At 36.3% G+C, this 24810-nt stretch overlaps 2 protein-coding genes and 1 long non-coding RNA gene across 3 annotated transcripts in view; 2 read left to right on the forward strand and 1 right to left on the reverse strand.

Moving 5' to 3' along the window:
- Nucleotides 1-12074, forward strand: part of LOC125674827 (uncharacterized) — a 31253-nt gene extending 19179 nt beyond the window's left edge. The window contains exons 13-21 of the mRNA XM_056159023.1: nucleotides 5217-5604; nucleotides 5819-5951; nucleotides 6107-6623; nucleotides 6803-7014; nucleotides 8985-9367; nucleotides 9442-9643; nucleotides 9839-10011; nucleotides 10107-10300; nucleotides 10474-12074. Of these exons, the coding sequence (XP_056014998.1) occupies nucleotides 5217-5604; nucleotides 5819-5951; nucleotides 6107-6623; nucleotides 6803-7014; nucleotides 8985-9367; nucleotides 9442-9643; nucleotides 9839-10011; nucleotides 10107-10300; nucleotides 10474-10624 (2353 nt within the window). The 3' untranslated portion in view covers nucleotides 10625-12074. The remainder of the gene's footprint in view (nucleotides 1-5216; nucleotides 5605-5818; nucleotides 5952-6106; nucleotides 6624-6802; nucleotides 7015-8984; nucleotides 9368-9441; nucleotides 9644-9838; nucleotides 10012-10106; nucleotides 10301-10473) is intronic.
- Nucleotides 963-9824, forward strand: LOC130053251 (2'-5'-oligoadenylate synthase 3-like). The gene is made up of 3 exons (XM_056160151.1): nucleotides 963-1837; nucleotides 8985-9367; nucleotides 9442-9824. The coding sequence occupies exons 2-3, from the start codon at nucleotides 9005-9007 to the stop codon at nucleotides 9745-9747; spliced, it is 669 nt and encodes a 222-aa protein (XP_056016126.1). The 5' UTR covers nucleotides 963-1837; nucleotides 8985-9004; the 3' UTR covers nucleotides 9748-9824.
- A 3644-nt stretch (nucleotides 12075-15718) lies between the features above and the next one.
- On the reverse strand, nucleotides 15719-24529 carry LOC125674833 (uncharacterized). The gene is made up of 3 exons (XR_007370272.2): nucleotides 24412-24529; nucleotides 24222-24276; nucleotides 15719-16963 (listed from the first exon to the last, which is right to left on the reverse strand). It is a non-coding gene; the product is annotated as an uncharacterized LOC125674833 (long non-coding RNA).
- Nucleotides 24530-24810: the final 281 nt, after the last annotated feature.

Below are 24810 nucleotides of genomic sequence, written 5' to 3' on the forward strand. Positions count from 1 at the left end.
TTACAAATTCTGGTGTTACCAATTCACAGTGATTCGGGGATATAATCCGAGAGTGTGTTACATATAGTTAAACTGGTCACTACCGTTATGCCATGCGTACACGACAAAGGGACGATAATTCAAATTCTAGTAACTTTGGTGTTTAGATGGGATTCTATGAGGTATGGAGTGCCATCGATAACTATAAGATAATGCACCTTACGTGGGATATAAACTGCCTACCATGGATATTTATTCTTCTTTTATAGAAATAGTTTTACTATCATGGTACAGTGATACAGTTCTGTAAAATCCATAAGTTACATATAGAAGGGGACAGTAGTTATACTATATTTCATGTCGACGTAGTTGTAGAATTCAATACATAGTACTGATTTTATCGCTGTGCGTTGTTTGCGTTGGCAATGAATTTCTACATAACGAACTGGCTTCACAAAATATAACATTCACTGGATGGTAATTAATACAAATTTAGTTGTTTTGTTAATTATGCAATCCATTTCCACCGCTTAGTAAATTCCAAAGATGAAGATATGACATTTCTTAAATATTTAAAACATGTTAATGAAAGAAAGCTCATTGCGATTTATGTACTTTCTGTTTTCGCACGCTTTGATAAACCTGATAAGTTAAAAACTGGCATCATTCCAGAAGCTATAGATATACCTCGTATATCAAGACCCATTAAGTTATTGGCAAGAAAAAGTTGATCTGATAAAGGTATTGCAAACTTTTTTGCCTGCTTAGGATTGATTATCTCGAGAATTGATTCTTTTGAATCGTGCATTGTGAAGTATGATTTTGGAATTGAATCTGTTTAAACAGAATTTAGTTTGACAAGAAACATGTATGATGACATTTCAAAACAGTTGTATGTTGGTAACTTGGTCTTTCATTACGCTTGTGCACATCATGAAAAACAAGCTTTTAACAACTTGCCTATACATGATTAACTGATATAGTACTACTAGTAGGCAGGTATTTTTAACTTTTACATGCAAATACCGTTACATTACATTGATATTCATTAAATTACATCAAGAGAGAGAGAGAGAGAGAGAGAGAGAGAGAGAGAGAGAGAGAGAGTTAACAAAAATAGCTGGTTCCACCTATTCCATCGTGTGTTAGTCTATGCTGTCGATAAATATTTACCGTTGCTAAATAAATGTCGATACTGTCACGTTGGAAGGGGAGCATTATGGGCTTTTTTTCAGTCACTGATCAGAAATTGCTGTTAATGTTTTGTATTAATCTATTTCATGATCCCATTCAAGATGAGGGCTATATAGGATTTAACGTAGTTCCACCATTCTATGACGTCATAAGATTTTTCAAAGTCAATGATTTAATAAGATTGTGCATGACAGTAACATGCAGTCTTTCTCGATATTTATTGTGAAAAATCTTGTCAGCCATAAACTATTTTAAAAGTCTAAGTTTTATATGAATAATCAAATATAAGTTTCAAAATATTGAATCCAAGGGCAATAATTCTGTTTTCATTAAATTATTTATCAAGTTCATTATGCAATAGATTTCCTTTAGTTTTCACAAACATTTTGCATAAAGAACGACCTAACAATCGACATGAAAAACGTCAGACAATCTCAGTGCAGAAAAAAAAATGTTTTCTAATAATAACTTGACTTTCATCATCATTCAACCGTGTTCATTATGTTCAGAGTAAACACACTTTTGTTAGATTTAAATGTCTGAAAATAAGCCCACATCACCGAGTGTTTTCTGAAAATTATTGATCAATATCAAAAGCTTATCATCTCATTGGGACGGAAATATTCAGGAAGGATAATATGTCATAAGTATTCCTACTCCAAAGGTATTGTGATTTTTTTTCATTTGGACACAATTATTGCCAACTGTCAAATATTTTAAATATCTATAGTTATAAATGAACAGTTTTTGCTAATAAACTCCAAAATGCTTGCTCCACAGTTACTACTCGCACCATTAATATTGTTTCGTATGTGAAGTGAAGTCCGTAGGCTATGATAGAATCTTACTTGATTAGTAAATATCGTAAAATTAATTAAAATTTTACTTTCGTTTTTCGATATACTACCCTGCAAAAGCAAAAATAAAAGTAAAGTGGTACATCTAGGCCAGTTTTCATTTTTTTTCATTTTAAAATGACAAATTAAGATAATACGATTTGAAGTTAATCCGTTGTTCATCAATGCTTGATTTTGATCTTACAGATGAGATAAATTTTGATAATTGTTGAATAAATAAAATATACCTGTTCGTCTCTTCGATCCTTGATTTTAATGAGGAACGCAAGTTATTTTTGTATAACCTGGTTTGGTATGGGGACAAACCCCCTTGACAATCAGACGCCGGAACTATTTTTTTTCTCTCTCCCTAAATTTACATCGCAGCACTTTTTTCGGCCTTCTATGGAATAGAAAGTCAACGTGTACAATAAAATACTTCGGTTTGATACATATGTTGTTTTCTTGTTGTCAATGTTAGCATCTACTTGTACGCAAATCACGGTTGTAAAACATCTTTCTCTGTATGTATGGTCGAATGATAGATTAAAACAAGGATATTATATTCGAATTAATGATTTTCCAAGTAAGCATTACCCTGTTCATTTTGAAATACATTTATCACTGGGGAAAAGGGGCGGAGTGTTTCATTGCTTGATCCGTTTTTCAACAAAGCAAACAAAATTTCATACGTCACATTTTATCACATGACGTCAGACACATTGGCATGTGGATCGCGATTTGTCACTTGCTTACATATTTTCTTGTGTCGGATTTAGTATTAGCTACAGCGTTGAATACAAGGATAAGTTTTCATGTAGTAGAAGTTTTCACAGAGTTAAAAATCCGCAAAAGTATTACATTTTCTGATATTTGAAGATTTATTTTAGGTAAGCCTAAATAATGCAATTTCCCGTATTTTCTCAATCTGTCGGAGATGAGTCGATCTCTATCTCTAAAGGGCAGCGAAATACGCATTGCATGCATACTCTATACATATTTTCTATCATGACAAACTTCACTTTCGATACAATATTTTGATAAATGGATAGGCTCCGTAGAATTAAGATTAAATATGGTGACCTTCATAGCTAGACGCTTCGTATCGTTGTTGCTTAGTGAATCATTGCATCAGTTGACTTGTATTTTTTCGAGTTTATGTACATTTTGATAAACGAAGGTTGGAATCTTTGTCTCTTGCATTAGATTATAAGGATTTACTTTAATTCTGGGGCAAGTTATACGAGTATAACCTGGTTTGCTTCGCGGATTATAAAGCGTAGACTGACCCAAACTAGGTTATACTCGTAATATGTTGTACGGTGTGACCTTTGAGGGAGCGAAGTCCATTAACATATTGCAACACGACTTAAATTTTATTCGCCTCTTCATTTAACGCGGGAAATATAACGCGGTGGATGTAAACAGTTGCATTGTGACGTCATATTAGCTGCAATGTTTTTTCCTCTTCTTTCAAATCAAGGAAAAACAAAACGTTTGAAGCTATGATAAAGCTTGTCTGGAATTTAAAAACGTTGATGGTACTTTCTAACCAGTCTAATTGTTTTAATTATGGGATTCTCAATGAAGTATACCACAGTGATGGCGACATTTTTCAAAAGCATTATGGGTAATACTCATCTTTTTTTCAGCTGATGAAGAACAAATCACGTGACTCATATGTGTAATCATTGGAACGAGCTCTTCGCGTCGATTTGCGACGCGAGCGTCGCTCGCTAATATGCTGATGGTGCTACTGTTTGAGCGAGCGCAGCTTCATGTATGTACATATTTTGTATTATTTTATACCTCAGTATGAGAATTCTATGCAGTGCGTAAACTGATTGGTCTAGACAGTCACGTGCCAGGTATGACAAAACTTACATGTATTATTATATAGCTAATAAATAGTCTACTATAAAATCTGCGTAAAATCTAGAGAATGTTAGCGTTCAGTATCCTGAGTATTTATTGAACGCTAACTTTGCATTGCGTAAATTGTATGCGCCCGAAACATTCCGAGTATGAGCGTTCAATATTGACATTACCGTAAAGACGCAAACAAGCCAAAATGGCAGACGACGGTCCTCCGAATCTGACAGAGCCAGTATTTGATATTTACTGAGGCAAAATGTTTTACTGTATATAGATTATGATGTCCCCATTTACAAAATCGGTTTGTTTCATGCATTAATGACGGGTTGAATATTGGACAGTTAAGAAATGCATGTTGTTATTGCACACTTTCACGTTAGATGCCAATATTGATGAATTCTCGTCTATTTTGGAGTAGTTTGAATGAAAAGGGATATAATTTAACAACTAAATACTTTAGCTATATGATAAATGGGTTATTGAACTTACATAGGTGAATATTGGCACTCGTTGGCTGTCAAAATGCACTCGAAAGCTCGTGCATTTTTACAGCCAACTCGTGCCAATATTCACCATTATAAGTTCAATAACCCTATATTATTATACCTCATAATAAAGAATTACTAGTAAAACAGAATCTGATTGGCCGAGAAGGTCACATGACCGTCGTGTTTGCCCTACAAGAAAACATCGTGTTCCACTCCTTCGGATGTATCTTGTTTCACTTTCGTGTCCAGTTAAATGAACAAACCCGAGTGTTCCGAATGACGCAGGCAACAACAAACACATAGCCTCGTGCATTTCCATATATTTAACGTCAAGGTAAGCGAAGTTTATTGTGACGTCACAATCAGTTCGAGTCATTGTACTTTGATGGTTCGTAAGGCACAAAATATGCGGGTTTCTGATATATATTTAAATCGCTTGGTTTTGGTTGGTAGAAAAAGCAAGCAAGTAAATCAGCATCGATGGAGAATGGAAATGCAAAAACTGGTTTTCATATCACTGTAATTCGTTCTTTGTACCTCCTAATACGTTGACAGCGCGGTATTACTGTTAATGCAATCTCAGCTACATACAATGTATAGTTGAGCGGACTCCAATTTCAAATTTATTTTTGTAGTCTTGCTTTGTTTCGGTATAATAAACAATTTATTGCATGACTGTTCGGGAGATATGAATATTCATTCACCCAAGAAAAATCATATTTCCCTTGGGCGTTGCCCTTGGGGAATATGATTTTTCTTGGGTGAATAAATATTCATATCTCCCGAACAGTCATGCAATAAATGTATAATGTTCATTGTACTGTCTTTGGTACGAATTTTTAAGGTATGAGTTATCAAAACAAGTACTAGAAGCCATGTGGCTGAAACATTATTTACCTGTAGATTTTGTTGACATAATTGAATGCAGAATGCGGGTGCACGTATTTGGTAACAAACCATCACCCGCCATTGAAAACTATGCTCTTCAGAAGACAGTGAAGATCGCATCTGAAACATATAGAAAAGACGTCAAGAAGTTTGTACAAAGAAACTTCTATGTTGATGATGCCCTGACTTCAGTTTCGTCTGCAGAAGAAGCTATCGACCTTCTCACAAGAACCAATGATGTTCTGATGATTTTAGAAAAGATTTGTCTCCATAAGTTTGCATTCAATAGTGGGGAAGTAATGGCTAACTTACCTCTGCAAGACCTCTCCAAGGAGCTCAAGAATGTAGATCTTGACTCGGATGACTTACCAATGCAGCGAAGTCTTGGGCTAAACTGGGATCTTGACTCGGTCTAATTTACCTTTCGTGTTTCTCTGAAGGAAACCCCTTTCACGCGACTTGGTGTACTGTCCACCGTAAGCAGTCTCTTTGATCACCTTGGACTCATAGCCCATGTGACCATACAGGGCAAGCTTATTCTTCGTAACCTGATTTCAGGAACAGTGGATTGGGACGAACCCCTCTCTGAAAATCATAGAGTGCAGTGGGAGCAGTGGAAAATTCTCTGAAGGCATGCGAGAACTTATTTATCCCAAGAGCTTACTCACCACCCGTCTCCTTACGAAAAGCAGTAAGAGTAGAAATACATACCTTTTGTGACGCTTCTGAGAGAGCTATAGCTGCAGTTTCCTACCTAAGATCAGTCTATCAAGATGAAACTTCCCACCTCGGACTCTTGAGGGGAAAAGCCAAGGTTGCACCGAAGCATTGAGCTGTGTGCCGCAGTCTTGGCAGTTGAGGTCTCAAACATCGTCAGAAGAAATATGGATCTCAACATTGATGTTGTAAAGGTTTACACGGACAAGATTGTTCTGGGCTATTTACACAACGAGACCAGGCGATTCTATGTTTATGTAGCAAACAGGGTACAACATATCAGACAGTTGACGTGTCCTGATCAATGGCAGTACGTACCCACACAGAAAAACCTAACAGATCTGGCAACTAGATCTGTACCTGCTGACAAAATGAGTAACAGTATGTGGCTCAAGGAACCGAAGGAGTTTTTATATGGTCGCCGAGATGAAGGTTTGCTGGAACTATCTAAGGGCTCTTATTCTCTAGTGAGCCCTTGTGAAGACAAGAAAGTACGTCCCATTGAGAAAGTAGATACATGCTTGTCCAACATTTTATCAGATCCTGGAATTGAACTCGGATCACACCGATTTGAGCGCTTCTCGAACTGGAGAAAACTTCTAGGAGCCATTGCCATTCTGAAACAGTTCATCAGAAATAGGAAGAAGTGAGAAGTGTCTCTGGGACAAAGATCCGTAGAATTGTATCAAGAGGCAGAAAGGTTCATAGTGCGTACGGTTCAGAGGGAGATTTACGCTTCTGAAGTTTGCCCCTCTCCAGGAACAGTCACATTCTTACTATGGATCCATTTCTAGACTCTGACAATATGTGATGCATCGGTGGAAGGATTAAACATGCTAATATTCCTTCCCAGGAGAAACACCCTTTGGTCATTCCTCGAAAACATCACATCGCCAAACTCCTTATCAGTCAGGTACACGATAATGTACAACACCAGGGCAGGCATATTACAGAGGGCGCCCTGTGTGCGGCAGAATTCTGGGTAACTGGAGCCAAGTTGCAAACACATACTCACATCCATAACTGTGTTCCATGTCGTAAGCTAAGAGGATCCTTGGAATTCCAAAAGATGGCTGATCTACCTCCAGATCGTCCCGAACCCAGTCCCCCATTTACCAATGTCGGCATTGACGTATTTGGGCCCAGGAATGTTGTGAATAGACGAACCAGGGGTGGAAGTGCGGAGTAAAAATGGTGGGCAGTTATGTTTTCCTGTCTGACTACACGTGCTGTGCACATATAATTGATAGAGGACATGTCTTCATTCGCATTTATAAATGCAGTGGGGAGGTTTACATCCCTAAGAGGCGAAGTCAAAATCTTCCGTTCAGATCGAATTTTGTTGGGGCCACCGACGACCTCAGGATTGATGCAGTAAATGTGGAAGATGGAGAACTCAAAGACTGTCTTTACAAGTCAGGGATTATCTGGATCGTCAATGTTTAATCAGATTTGTGGTTTGCAGTCGATTATACACAATTTGTACTCGATGCCACATTACGTATGCCTAATGTTTACGTATATTCAATATTGTCCCGGTAGTATGACTTTTACAAATGGAAATAACAAGTACGTATTTAAATCCGCCACTGTGAGTCTTCTTTTGACGTACGTCAAAACGTAAACATGACGTCACAGATCATCTTAGCCTGCCTTTCATAAACATTACACTTCGTTAAACAGTTCGCCTAATAATGCACTGAATTTTGGAGCTAGGAGGCTACAAGATTAGGATGATAATCCACGTAAGTTCACAATCATATTCCAAGGTGTGACTTTGCGATATCTCAGCCATTTTGCACAAGGGACTTCTGGGATTGGCGTCAAAAAAATTTCCTTGTTAGAGGTTTAGATTTAGCTCGGATTATTTCCCGCGCTCTAGTCATTAGAGCTCGCAGTACGAGCCAGCGCGAAGCGCTCACTATAACTTGCCCCAGAATTAAAGTCATTCCTTAATTATTTTACTTGTATAAATATATCTCATTAAACGAAGTACATTTCCTTCCCTATACAAACGATCTGACACATCGATGATATTTAAAAACGATATTCGTCTTATATTTTTAATGTTTGTAATTCTTTCCGGGATTATAGAAGTCACTGTTACGATTTTTGTAATAGTTTATTAACAGTTTCTGATATATACACGTGAATAAACACAACGAAAGTCGTTTTTTATTTTGTTTGAAAATGTTTTGTGATGACACGTATCTTGAAAGTAAGTATGAAGTCAAAAACTGCCCAATATGTCAGATATCAAATTGTCTGGAAAGCTTGCACCTTAGAACTTAAATATTTTACCGAAGTTATGTTGTACACTACCTGATAATGTCCAAGAAATCAGGCCACCGTTCACAATATTTCATTTTTTCTGTTTGTCATTCCTATAATGCATTACGTTTTTCATTATTGTGTTTTAGGAGAAGAACTGATGTGTTTTCATGATTTTGTCCTCAAATTGTCGCAATGGAAAAACTATTATAATCACATTCGTAATACTGAGTTTCAAAAATGTTGTCTTGGTCAACTATTCGGCATGACGAATTGTGAATGCATTCGTGAAATCATTATATCTGAATTTCAGTACGAGAGAGATATTTTATGTGACATAAAGAACATTCAATATGGAGATCCAAGTGACTTCCTAATAATATAGTTTTATTTACTGTACACGATATCAATAAATATAACATACATAATGCACGCAATTATTCAAATTTTTGTCTTCAATTCATTTGCATTAGAAATGAAAAAAAAAATAATTAAAGATATCATACGTACATTCAATTCATGTACGAAACAACTCAAACACGCATTAAGAAGTCCTTCCTCTATGCAATATTATTTAATTGTGATTTCCCTCGCTTGCTCGGGGTTTCATCTAGTTGTCTATAAAACTGATAATTTATAACCGCCTTAATGTTAACCAGACACGTATTTACTGTATTTGTACCCTAAATACCAAGTTTAACTGAACTTTGATGATGCTGGATTTTCACGTTTTTAGAGTACCAGCACAAAATAGCAATGACGAGAAAATATTCTTTTGAATATCGGAGACGACATCCAAAAATGTTTCCTGAAGTCTGTGATGTATGTAAGCCAAAACGTCGCTTTCGGGCACCAGCAAATAAAGTTCAGCATGAAGAATCAATTCAACAACAGAGAATCTACGATCATCCAATGCACCGTACAAAAAGTAGTGTGTCCTACCCACCATCCAGTTCTTCCCTCAGCACGATAACAGCAAGCGATCTAAACAAATTTGTGAAGAAAGAAATCGAACCTGATACAGAATACAACAAAAGCTGTAAAGAAGTAGTTGATTGTCTTTGCCAATTCATGAAAAACGAATTTCCCGATGAATTGAGAGTTTCAGAAATTGTCAAGGTAAGCTCAAATACACGCATTAGAAAAAATATTTATCTTATTTTTAATATGATAGTGAAAAGTACTCATTGCAGAGTGAATCACTTGGAAAGGGCAAGACGGTAAAGGGAAAGTCAGATGCAGACCTTGTTGTCTTTCTGGCGCGTTTTGATTCCATAATTGAGCTGTATAAATCTATAAAAGAAATTTTGGACAGGATGAAATCTTCCCTCGACAATCAAAAAGATTTTACTGTGGAGAGAACTACTGCCCATGCTGTCAAAGTATCGCTGTCAGGTCAAGTCGGTCATAGTCATGACGTTGACATATTGCCAAGTGTTAAAGTTAATTTGCAAGGGAGATGTATGCATAGAATAGAACCAACAATGTGTGCATTGTAATTAAAGAGTCCCTCTTGATACTTTCTCTTATGACTATTTATAATGATAATTAGTTTTAGAAAATATCAAAGATTAATATTTTTTTTTACAGAAAGTAAAAGAGAAATTTACACAGCAATGAGTGCCCATTTACATGTACCGCCTTTACAGAAATGTTATTCCACGGCACTATCCCCGCTACGGATTGAATTTGTTTCCGGTGTTCCGCCGAAAGTGAAAACTTTGATACGTTTAATCAAACATTGGAGGAAAACCTGTTTTGAAGTAACGTCATATGACAAAACGTAGTATACTAATATTATGAGATACCTTCGTCATTCTCGTTGTAATGAATGTTTCATAGCATTTTGTATTGACAGGAGAGCACCGGGAAGAAACGACTACCGTCTTCTTATCCTTTGGAATTGATAACAATTGCCAAATGGGAAGACGCTGGAAAACCAGTCAAGTTTGACCTACGGAAAGGGTTTTACCATGTATTGCTGGCCATTGCAAACTACAAGAAATTGAAACGTGCATGGAATATTAATTACGATGCTGACCAGTACACCAGGTGATTACGTTTGTAGAATAATGTGAGAAATTACGACTAAGTTAAATCAAATGTCTTGGACGTGCATTCAGCAAGAGTAATGCACATTTGAATAAGATGGTAGATTTGAAAGATTTGTATGAATGAAAGTCTATAATGTGGTTTGAATTGTATGCAATTGCTTGGATTTTCAGTGGTTACTCCTACTATGTGATGGATCCAGCCAACCCCTTCAACAATGTAATGGACGCCTGTAACTGCTGGGATCTTGTAGAGAACAAAATTAGAGAGTTCCTCCACATGCCACTGTTTAGCGAATTATCCAAATCTAGTGGTTGGACCTAAATATGATATATGCAACTAATGTAAATTGGTTTCTTGCAACTTGAAAAGAAATTAGGATTAACATTGTATTCATTCGAGGACCTTTAGAAATTCTCGTATTATCAATTCGTAGTTCATAGGGATAATAACTTGACTTGATTGTCATAAGATTGTATTATACCACTGAGATGTCGATTAAGGTTTCAATAAACTTGACTAAACTTGGTAAGATAATTCAAGAGTGTGTTACACATTTAGACTGGGCGCCACCGTCATGCTATTTAATTGAATAGATAACTACATGAGAATGGGACAATAATGGAAATTCTAGTCATTTTGGTCTACAGATGGGATTTTATGAGGAATTGGGACCCATCTAAAACTATGAGATATTGAAACATACATGGGAGATAAATTGCCTACCATATGTTTATTTTTCTTCTTTTATAGAAATAGTTTTACTATAATACTGCATTGGTTATGGAAACATTGAAAGGGACAAGATCTCTACAATATTATATCATTATAGGGAGTTAGTGATGATGGGATGTTACAATATTATAGGGAGTTAGTGATGATGAGATATTATATTATTGTAGGGAGTTAATGATGATGGGATATTATAATATTATAGGGAGTTCGTGATGATGGGATATTACAATATTATAGGGTGTTAGTGATGATGGGATATTACAATATTATAGGGAGTTAATGATGATGGGATATTACAATATTGCAGGGAGTTCGTGATGATGGGATATTCCAATATTGCAAGGAGTTATTGATGATGGGATATTACAATATTATAGGGAGTTAGTGATGATGGGATATTACAATATTGCAGGGAGTTAGTGATGATGGCATATTACAATATTATAGGGAGTTAGTGATGATGGGATATTACAATATTGTAGGGAGGTAGTGATGACGGCATTTTACAATATTTTAGGGAATTAGTTATAATGGGGTTTTCCAATACTGAAGGGAATTAATGATGATGAATTTTACTATGTTTGCCGTTGTAACATTGGAGCACACTGTAATGTATAGTACTGATTTGATAGCTGTAGGGTATATTCACTGATCATTCAGCGTTTGCAATAGCAAAGAATTTCTATGTATAACGAACTGGCTTCACAAAATAGAACTTTTCTGAATGGTAGCTAATACAAACTTATTTGCCATGTCGTCAATTATGCATTTCTACCGCTTTATAAATTCAAAACTTTAAGATATGACATTTTTTTTTTATAAACAAAATCATGAAAGGTGCTATTGAAGAAAGGTTTATACAGGCTGCGTGCTGTACATGAGGCGATCGATGCATTTCCTGTTTCCACACGGTTTGACAAACTTATTAAGTTAAAAACTGGCATCATTCAAGGACATATAGACATACATTGTATATAAAGATCCATAAAGCTATTGCTTTTAAAAAAGGTTAATCAAATAAAGGTATTTGCAAACTCTTTTGAATACTTAGGACTGATTATTTTGAGAATTCATTATTGTGAACCACAGATTATGCAATATGATTTTGAAATTTGTTGATACAGAAATTAGTTTGACAAGAAACATGTATGATGACATTTTTAAACAGTTGTACAGTTGGTAACTTGGTCTCTCAATAAGCTTGTGCACATCATGAAAAACAAGATCTTGCCTTGCCTATACATGGTTAAGTGTACTATTAGTGTTCACGTAATTTTTTATTTAAATTTCATATGCACATATCGGTACATCAGATATCTATTAATATTATATCAATGCGAACAAAGCATAAGGTGAATGTATGTAATATTTAATTGATTGATAGAGAGAGAGAGAGAGAGAGAGAGAGAGAGAGAGAGAGAGAGAGAGAGAGAGAGAGAGAGAGAGATACCTTTTGTATTAAAAGTAATTTAATGCTGCCAAAGAATTACCTTTGCTAGATACTTTCACTCCGGAAGGGGTGCATTATGTTTTTTGCAAACGTTTCTAGGCCAGTCACGTTCGAGTATTTTATTTAAAGAAGGATGGTGTTGATTGTTAATGGGGGATTAAATATCAATATAATGAACCTCTAGGGATGAAAATATTTAAAGATAACCCTCAAATTTAGGAATATTTGTATATTTACTCTTATTTACTCTTACATGCATTTAATTAAAATCTGTAAATGATCCGTTTAGAGATATTTTTGATGATTCCATTTAAGATCCTACATGTATGTGCTCGATCTCAAAACGTTTTGTAAAAAAAATGTAAAACTTGTGATTTACTGATCCACTACAAATTCATTTAGCATTACTCTCACTGGACGTAGTTTCTGTACCAAAACTTTTGATAATATGACTTGTAAATCTTTTAACGTTGTTTACGCTATTGTGTGTAACCCATGTGGTTTAATTTATATGGGAAAAACTAAGGGTTCACTTAACAAAAGAATATCGGGACAAATATTTCAAATAAATAATGGTGGTAACCAAGTCTTTACAATGTAAAACTTATACGGTACCAATTTTGATGCACCAGATGCGCATTTCGACAAATAATGTCTCTTCAGTGATGCTCAACCGAAATGTTTGAAATCCGAAATAACAATGAAATTTTAGAGCTATTATAGCCAAAAACAGAGTGCCAATAACCTGGAGTCAAATTCGTCTAAGGATAAGAGCTATGCATGAGGGAGATAATCCTTAATTTTGAAATGAATTTCTAAATTTTATAACAGCAATTAAATATACATCCGTATTTTCAAGCTAGTAACGAAGTACTTAGCTACTGGGCTGTAAAGACCCTCAGGGACTAATAGTCCACCAGCAGAGGCCTCGATCCAGGGGTCATAATGTAAAACTTATACAAGCATTTCAATGCACCGGACCACTCTGTCTCGTCTATTACGGTAGGGATTTTGGAACAAAATACCATCACACAAACAATCAACTATTACATGTAAGTATCCCTTTTCGTAGACAACGAGAAGATCACTGGATCAGGACTCTAGGCATTGCATTTCCATATGGATACAATAATAACGTATATGATGTGTGGGGGATTTGAGTAGTCCCAAAACAAATAATGTGAATGTGAGGAGATTCTTTCCCAATACACAAAGACGGAAACGCAGTCATGAACATCATTCATATAGTAGACCTAGTATAGATGATGTCATATTTGATGAATTTTTATCTTACGTCAACCGACAATGAGGTCCACATCATATTCGTACAAAACTTTACTCTGTTTCATTTAGAGTTTTACATACGTTATTTGAAAAAGCCACTGCTAGTCTATACTTGGATTTTTCAACATATGAATATAGATTGAATTCTATGATTACGGATGTTGCCAATCACAGGCTCTTTAAACCAGCACGGGTCATGGGTGATATTCCATCCAAATAATGCCGGTTGTTCCTTAAGCTCAAATTTACAAAGGAATAGCTGCCATCAACATAAGCAACATTCTTTGTCATAAAAGAGCTCAGTTGTGTATCCCAACTGATTTCAAGTTCACGTCTAAACCCAGTATTTCCTATAAATATACTTCTACTATTGCATCCAAACCTTTTAACCTAACCAAACGTTGCAGTGCCTAGATATAGACCATCTTATACGTAATCCACCAGCGTGTTCTTGTTCTTCATCTTCTTTCAACTATAGTCCAGCTAGACATGTCATTACTAGTGATGTTGATATAGTTGAAAATCAGGACCTCAAATAACTTATTCGAAAATGTCCTGTATACAAGGAATCTCGGTCTTTCAAATGGCGAAAGAATTTCATCTCTATTATGAATTATGGCAAAGATTATGACAGACGATGATTTCAAAATGAAAAAGAACCTGATGAAAGGTGAGGATAACGAACAGTGATCAATCTCATAACTCCTAGAAGCAATACAAAGTAGATAGTGGGACAAACTCGGACCCTTGGACACACTAGAGGTGGGATCAGGTACCTAGGAGTAGTAAGCATCCCCTGGCAACCTATCACACCCGCCGTGTGCCCTATATCCTGATCAGGTAAACGGAGTTATCCGTAGTCAAAATCAGTGTACCAAGAACGGTTTAACAATCGGTATGAAACATGTCAGACAGCATTTGACCCAATGATAGGTTGTATTGACGAACTAGATCGTTATAATGACCATAGAATTTGCGAAATGCTTACTTCAATCGAGACTGCTGTAAACCCTGTACCATCAACTTGTTTGTCAGTAGCTTGCCTGAATTTAAAACCTGACTATACGCAGAACAAGGTCTTGCGTATCGAATCAGTTGAGATATATAAACACCATATGCAGATGATAATTTTTTTTATGTTTTCCGCCACACTCAACAATTTTTCAGTTATATGGTGGCGCCCAGTTTTTATTGGTGGAAGAGAGAACCCAGGTACAATGTACCTGGGAAGAGACCACCGACTTTTCGAAAGTAAACTGGGAAACTTTCTCACTTACCGGCACGAGCGGGATTAGAACTCGCGCCGACAGAGGTGAGAGGCCGTGTGATTTTGAGCGCGATGCTTTAACCACTCGGCCACGGAGGCCCTGCAGGTGATAATGGAATATTGCTACATAAATATCGGAAGTTGACGATGGAGAAGCTGAAATCATCCCGTTTGTCATACAGTTGAGTTGTCAGTTTGTCAATAATGTCTACTTTCAATAAAATATCTAAGTATGAAGCAAAAGTGAACAACTCCGTGGAGTCTTTTATTTTGAGCACACAGAGATATATATCGAATCGACATGTGAAAGTTATTGTTAAAAGACAAAATGTCGTCGATATATCTAAATGTCGAATTGAAGGCCACAACAAGAGATTTCTTCTTCTCACGTATACGTTTTTGAATAAAATCTGCTTCATATGAATATAGAACAGGTCAGTTAACAAAGGAACACAGTTCGTTCCCATGGGAATTCCAACTGACTGTTCGAAGTGAGAATCATTGATCTTTCGAATATGATCTTAGAAACGAGGGGTCCCGTGTTGCGACAGGTATTAGCACGATAAAGAACACTCACTGTTACGGCCCTGGGTGCTAAGCATAGGTCTAAATTTGTGGTGCTTCACCAACAGCTGGTGAGTGAAAATTCGCGAGGAATCGTAAAACAAACCAACGATCTGAAGGCATTTTAAGGAGAAATATGTATTTTTATGTTGACATCAGAGGCAGTATATGGGTAAATCCACCACCTGTCATTTACTTTACAAAAATTTGGAGGGCCCGTGTCTTTTATTTCGACTTCACTGGGATATATCAAATCAACATACATGTATGAATGTAAATTATGTTCATTTTATAATAGTTTGACTGAAACTTGATAAATGAATTTTGTTATATTTTCTTTTATCCTGACATATACTGTTATATTTTACTTGAAGTAATTGGAATTGAAAGCAACCAAACAATTGTCTATGGCGTCTGAAACACTTTGGACTCCAGTCAATCTATCATCCGCGTAGATATCATGAATATACGTGTAAATTTCGTTGAATTAAATCAAAATTACAGGAAATGTTTTTATGCATCAACATGAAATATATCATAATTTAACAAAAATACGATATATCAATATCATATCAAATGATATGTTTGAGATTGAAATCATGTACTTTCGCCATTGCAGGATTTTTTTAATTGTGAAGTCAAATAATATATTTGAAATAACTACATGACTATTACAGTTTGAAAAGATTGCTTGATTTGTGATCTAATGGAAAACATTGTAAACGACTTCAGCAATTGCTCCACCTATTGTTCTGCCAACTATAGTTCCCAATATACTTCCAACCACTCGTCCTACGGCTTGATTCTTGATCAGAGATTGCCCTGCTAGAGATCCATACAATGAAAAAAGAATCCCCATTACAGAGGACGTGACAGCTCTGGCAAATCGTCTGTTTTTCTCATTTGTATTTATAGCGTTGTTGCTCGCAATTTCCTTTAGTGTCTTGGCAAGGAAGACACTTGCAATCACGCAGGTTGCAACAATCCTTCTCTTTGGTACTTCAGACAAACTGAGCTTTTCTACTAGAGAAAAGACACCTCCTTTCGTAAGGTTTGGGACTACACGAGCTGAATCATGGTTAAAGTGTGACAATGAAGCTGGTTTGATTAGAGCAGCTACTGTTTGTTTGCTGTGTGCGCTTTCGGAGACAAACATAGGATCAGTTTGTAAAAGTTTGAATACATAATCCTGCATTCTTAGATATATGTCTGTAGTTTTTGTGAGAACATCAGCCATCTTGGATTCTATTGGTGTTGTTTTTGTCGTGAGGTTTCTAATCTTCACCGGTTTACAAGTTTTCACAATTCTGCATGTTTTGTATCCATCAAATGACTATTTCTTCTTTAATAATATTTTCGTTTCCTAAAATTAGAGTATATAATGAATTTCCTGTTCATTAGATCAAAACGTATTTGATTTTGTGGGACAGAATCTTTGTGGTATGAAGAAACCTGATCATGTTTGTGGACACTTAACCAAAATGTAAAGAGTGGACAACTTGTTTTCAATGGCCTAACAAATAGCGTTTGAGTATCAAATAGGACTGAAAATACTAAAGTCAGAGGACACTGCATACATTTCGTTAGAGTCATCGAAAGCCAGAACTGTGGGTTTAATGAGTTTTCTTTACATTCATTCTCATGAAGTTGTGTTTGGTATTCTGTCCACAATGGGTGTATTTTCCCTATATCATAATATTAGAAAGGTAGGTCCAACCATATTCAACATGACTTTGACTTACAGGTATATCTTATCATTCCATTCTGAATGTAATGTCCATGATATTATCTTTGATGTCTTCACGTGTTAAATATAAAAGGGACTGTTCAATTAAAAATGATTCTCCCAATCTTGGATTGCAAAGACTTAGAAAGAAAACAACATTATAGTATCTTCAGCAACAACATCCCTAAACCATAATAAGAACAAAACAACCACAGCAATAACAACAAAACAACCACAACAACAGTAACAGAGTATCACACGGTAAGAAGATTAACCCAACCACAGTAACAACACAACCGCAATACAAGAGAACCACAGTAATAACAAAACAATAATACAACACAACCACAATTACAAAGCATAAGTTACAACATCACAACCACAGTAACAACATCACAGTCACAGTAACAACATCACAACCACAATGACGACATCACAATCACAGTAACATCATCACAATCACAATAATAGCACAGACACAGTAACAACATCACAGTCACAGTAATAACATCACAACCACAGTAACAACATTACAACCACAGTAACAACAACACAGGCACAGAAACAATATCACAACCACAATAACATCACAGCCACAGTAACAACATCACAACCACAGTAACAACATCACAACCACAGTAACAACATAACCACAGTAACAACATCACAACCACAGTAACAACATCACAACCACAATAATAGCACAGCCACAGTAACAACATCAAAACCACAGTAACAACACAACCACAGTAGCAACATCACAACCACAGTAACAACATCACAACCACAGTAACAACATCACAATCACAGTAACAACATCACAGCCACAGTAACAACATCACAATCACAGTAACAACATCACAGCCACAGTAACAGCATCACAGCCACAGTAACAACATCACAGCCACAGTAACAACATCACAACCACAATAAAATCACAGCCACAGTAACAACATCACAACCACAATAAAATCACAGCCACAGGAAAAACATCACAGCCACAGTAACATCATAACCACAGTAACAACATCACAACCACAGTAACAACATCACAACCACAGTAACAACATCACAACCACAATAACAACATCACAACCACAATAACATCATAGCCAGAGTAACAACATCAAAACCACAGTAACAACATCACAACCTCAGTAACAACACAACCACAGTAACAGCATCACAACCACAGTAACAACATCACAACCACAGGAGCAACATTACAACCACAGTAATATCACAACCACAGTAACAACATCACAACCACAATACAATGACAGCCACAGTAACATCACAACCACAGTAACAACATCAAAACCACAGCAACAACATAACAGTAACAACATAACCACAGTAAAAACATAACCAAAGTAACAACATCACAACCACAGTAACAACATCACAACCACAATAACAACATCTAAACCACAATAACATCAAAACCACAGTAACAACATCACAACTACAGTAACAACATCAAAACCACAATAACATCATAGCCACAGTAACAACATCAATACCACAGTAACAACATCACAACCACAATAACATCATAGCCACAGTAACAACATCAAAACCACAGTAACAACATCACAACCACAATAACATCACAGTCACAGTAACAACATCAAAACCACACTGATAACAACACAACAACAGTAACAACATAACCACAGTAACAACATCACAACCACAGTAACAACATTACAACCACAATAACAACATCTAAACCACAATAACAACATCAAAACCACAGTAACAACATCACAACCACAATAACATCATAGCCACAGTAACAACATCAAAACCACAGTAACAACATCACAACCACAATAACATCATAGCCATAGTAACAACATCAAAACCACAGTAACAACACCACAACCACAATAAAATCACAGCCACAGTAACAACATTACAATCACAGTAATATCACACCCACAGTAACAACATCACAATCAGAGTAATATCACAGCCACAGTAATAACATCACAATCACAGAAACAACATCAAAACCACACTGACAACAACACAACAACAGTAACAACATAACCAAAGTAACAACACAACCACAGTAACAACACGACAACCACAATAAAATCACAACCACAGTAACAACATCACAATCACAGTAATATCACAGCCACAGTAATAACATCACAATCACAGAAACAACATCAAAACCACAATAACAACATCAAAACCACAGTAACAACATCACAACCACAGGAGCAACATTACAACCACAGTAATATCACAACCACAGTAACAACATCAAAACCACAGTAACAACATCACAACCACAATAACAACATCACAACCACAATAACATCACAGTCACAGTAACAACATCAAAACCACACTGATAACAACACAACCACAGTAACAACATAACCACAGTAACAACACAACCACAGTAACAACATCACAACCACAATAACAACATCAAAACCACAGTAACAACATCACAACCACAGTAACAACACAACCACAGTAACAACATCACAACCACAGTAATACCATCACAACCACAATAACAACATCAAAACCACAGTATTACCATCACAACCACAATAACAACATCAAAACCACAGTAACAACATCATAACCACAGTAATACCATCACAACCACAATAACAACATCACAACCACAATAACATCATAGCCACAGTAACAACATCAAAACCACAGTAACAACATCACAACCACAGTAACAACACAACCACAGTAACGGCATCACAACCACAGTAACAACATCACAACCACAGGAGCAACATTAAAACCACAGTAATATCACAACCACAGTAACAACATCACAACCACAATAAAATCACAGCCACAGTAACAACATCACAACCACAACAACATCACAATCACAGTAATATCACAGCCACAGTAACAACATCACAATCACAGTAATATCACAGCCACAGTAATAACATCACAATCACAGAAACAACCTCAAAACCACACTGATAACAACACAACAACAGTAACAACATCACAACCACAATAACATCATAACCACAGTAACAACATCAAAACCACAGTAACAACATCACAACCACAATAACATCACATTCACAGTAACAACATCAAAACCACACTGATAACAACACAACCACAGTAACAACATCACAACCACAGTAACAACATCACAACCACAATAACATCATAGCCACAGTAACAACATCAAAACCACAGTAACAACACCACAACCACAATAACATCACAGTCACAGTAACAACATCAAAACCACACTGATAACAACACAACAACAGTAACAACATAACCACAGTAACAACACAACCACAGTAAAAACACGACAACCACAATAAAATCACAGCCACAGTAACAACATCACAATCACAGTAATATCACAGCCACAGTAACAACATCACAATCACAGTAATATCACAGCCACAGTAATAACATCACAATCACAGAAACAACATCAAAACCACAATAACAACATCAAAACCACAGTAACAACATCACAACCACAGGAGCAACATTACAACCACAGTAATATCACAACCACAGTAACAACATCAAAACCACAGTAACAACATCACAACCACAATAACAACATCACAACCACAATAACATCACAGTCACAGTAACAACATCAAACCCACATTGATAACAACACAACCACAGTAACAACATAACCACAGTAACAACATCACAACCACAGTAACAACATCACAACCACAGTAATACCATCACAACCACAATAACAACATCACAACCACAATAACAACATCACAACCACAGTAACAACATCACAACCACAGTAACAACACAACCACAGTAACAACATCACAACCACAGTAATACCCTCACAACCACAATAACAAAATCAAAACCACAGTAATACCATCACAACCACAATAACAACATCAAAACCAGTAACAACATCACAACCACAGTAATACCATCACAACCACAATAACAACATCAAAACCACAGTAACAACATCACAACCACAGTAACAACATCACAACCACAATAACAACATCACAACCACAATAACATCATAGCCACAGTAACAACATCAAAACCACAGTAACAACATCACAACCACAGTAACAACACAACCACAGTAACAGCATTACAACCACAGTAACAACATCACAATCACAGGAGCAACATTACAACCACAGTAACAACACAACCACAGTAACAACATCACAACCACAGTAATACCCTCACAACCACAATAACAAAATCAAAACCACAGTAATACCATCACAACCACAATAACAACATCAAAACCAGTAACAACATCACAACCACAGTAATACCATCACAACCACAATAACAACATCAAAACCACAGTAACAACATCACAAGCACAGTAACAACATCACAACCACAATAACAACATCACAACCACAATAATATCATAGCCACAGTAACAACATCAAAACCACAGTAACAACATCACAACCACAGTAACAACACAACCACAGTAACAGCATTACAACCACAGTAACAACATCACAATCACAGGAGCAACATTACAACCACAGTAATATCACAACCACAGTAACAACATCACAACCACAATAAAATCACAGCCACAGTAACATCACAACCACAGTAACAACATCAAAACCACAGCAACAACACAACAGTAACAACATAACCACAGTAAAAACACAACCAAAGTAAGAACATCACAACCACAGTAACAACATCACAACCACAATAACAACATCTAAACTACAATAACAACATCAAAACCACAGTAACAACATCACAACTACAGTAACAACATCACAACCACAATAACATTATAGTCACAGTAACAACATCAAAACCACAGTAACAACATCACAACCACAATAACATCATAGCCACAGTAACAACATCAAAACCACAGTAACAACATCACAACCACAATAACATCACAGTCACAGTAACAACATCAAAACCACACTGATAACAACACAACAACAGTAACAACATAACCACAGTAACAACATCACAACCACAGTAACAGCATCACAACTACAGTAACAACATCACAACCACAATAACATCATAGCCACAGTAAAAACATCAAAACCACAATAACAACATCACAACCACAATAACATCATAGCCACAGTAACAACATCAAAACCACAGTAACAACACCACAACCACAATAAAATCACAGCCACAGTAACAACATCACAATCACAGTAATATCACAGCCACAGTAATAACATCACAATCACAGAAACAACATCAAAACCACACTGATAACAACACAACAACAGTAACAACATCACAACCACAATAACATCATAGCCACAGTAACAACATCAAAACCACAGTAACAACATCACAACCACAATAACATCACAGTCACAGTAACAACATCAAAACCACACTGATAACAACACAACCACAGTAACAACATCACAACCACAGTAACAACATCACAACCACAATAACATCATAGCCACAGTAACAACATCAAAACCACAGTAACAACACCACAACCACAATAACATCACAGTCACAGTAACAACATCAAAACCACGCTGATAACAACACAACCACAGTAACAACATAACCACAGTAACAACATCACAACCACAATAAAATCACAGCCACAGTAACAACATCACAATCACAGTAATATCACAGCCACAGTAACAACATCACAATCACAGTAATATCACAGCCACAGTAATAACATCAAACTCACAGAAACAACATCAAAACCACAATAACAACATCAAAACCACAGGAGCAACATTACAACCACAGTAATATCACAACCACAGTAACAACATCAAAACCACAGTAACAACATCACAACCACAATAACAACATCACAACCACAATAACAACATCACAACCACAATAACAACATCACAACCACAATAACAACATCACAACCACAATAACATCACAGTCACAGTAACAACATCAAAACCACACTGATAACAACACAACCACAGTAACAACATAACCACAGTAACAACACAACCACAGTAACATCACAACCACAGTAACAACATAACCACAGTAACAACATCACAACCATAGTAACAACATCACAACCACAATAACAACATCAAAACCACAGTAACAACATCACAACCACAGTAACAACACAACCACAGTAACAACATCACAACCACAGTAACGGTATCACAACCACAGTAACAACATCACAACCACAGTAACATCAACACAACCACAGTAACAATATAACCACAGTAACGGCATCACAACCACAGTAACAACATCAAAACCACAGTAACAACATCACAACCACAATAACATCACAGTCACAGTAACAACATCAAAACCACACTGATAACAACACAACAACACAACCACAGTAACAACACAACCACAGTAACAACATAACCACAGTAGCAACACAACCACAGTAGCAACATAACCACAGTAACAGCATCACAACCACAGTAACAACATCACAACCACAATAACATCACAGGCACAGTAACAACATCACAGCGACAGTAACAGCATCACAACCACAGTAATATCACAGCCACAGTAACAACATCACAATCACAGAAACAACATCACAATCACAGTAACAACATCACAGCGACAGTAACAGCATCACAACCACAATAAAATCACAGCCACAGTAACAACATCACAACCACAGTAACAACATCACAACCACAATAACATCATGACCACAGGAGAAATATCAACATGGCTATAGTAACAAAATCAGGACCACTGCAGGAACAACAACCTTATTCAAAGTTTTTGTTATAAACTACTTTCCATATGATATTAATGTTAATACACTGTAACGCTCCAAATATGTACATGGCTTTTCATTTAGCTGTATCTCAGAAATCCAGTAAGAAAGATTGCTTGCGACAAATCTCCATTAATGACTTACCCCGTATCACCCAGCTAGTTGTTTAAAGTATCAGCGTATAAAGTCTTCATTTTATCTGAAACGTTAAAGGGTCAGTATGTAGGTCGGGGCATAAATAAGGACGGCGGAGTTATATACACGTATCTATATAATGTACACACATCAAATCATGACTATCAATACGCATATGGTTAGTACACTAATTACATACCGGCCCTATGATAATTTGAGATCCAGGTAGCGTTCAAGCCCTTCATTCACGTGAAGTTATGAAAATGTCAACAACGAATCAAACAGAAATCCTTAAGTGTTTACTTTCGCTTTAGAGTATTCAATAATATGCGTAATCTAGATATTTCAAGATACTGTGACCGATCTTGTAGACTGCTTTTATTTTGGGATGTTAATTGTTTACTTTGTCGTCACTGGTACTGCTGTGAATAAGTAAGTGTAAACGGAGGCTGGGAATATATCCTGAAGACGAGGTAGTTAACGTGATGTGCATACATGTGGCCAAGATTTGTCGGTAGGCGATAAAGAACAATTAACCCTTTTACGTATTACCTGTGCTATAATAACTCAAGCAGAGAGTAAAGGGAGAATGTCTGCA

Source organism: Ostrea edulis, chromosome 3, assembly GCF_947568905.1.
Source record: "Ostrea edulis chromosome 3, xbOstEdul1.1, whole genome shotgun sequence".
NCBI lineage: Eukaryota > Metazoa > Mollusca > Bivalvia > Ostreida > Ostreidae > Ostrea > Ostrea edulis.

What these genes read in the sequence shown, in the direction of transcription:
- LOC130053251 (XM_056160151.1), top strand. Translation starts at nt 9,005, where the DNA reads ATGACGAGAAAATATTCTTTTGAATATCGGAGACGACATCCAAAAATG. An exon ending in GAGTTTCAGAAATTGTCAAG is followed by an intron (nt 9,368 to 9,441) that starts GTAAGCTCAAAT and finishes TACTCATTGCAG; the next exon opens with AGTGAATCACTTGGAAAGGG.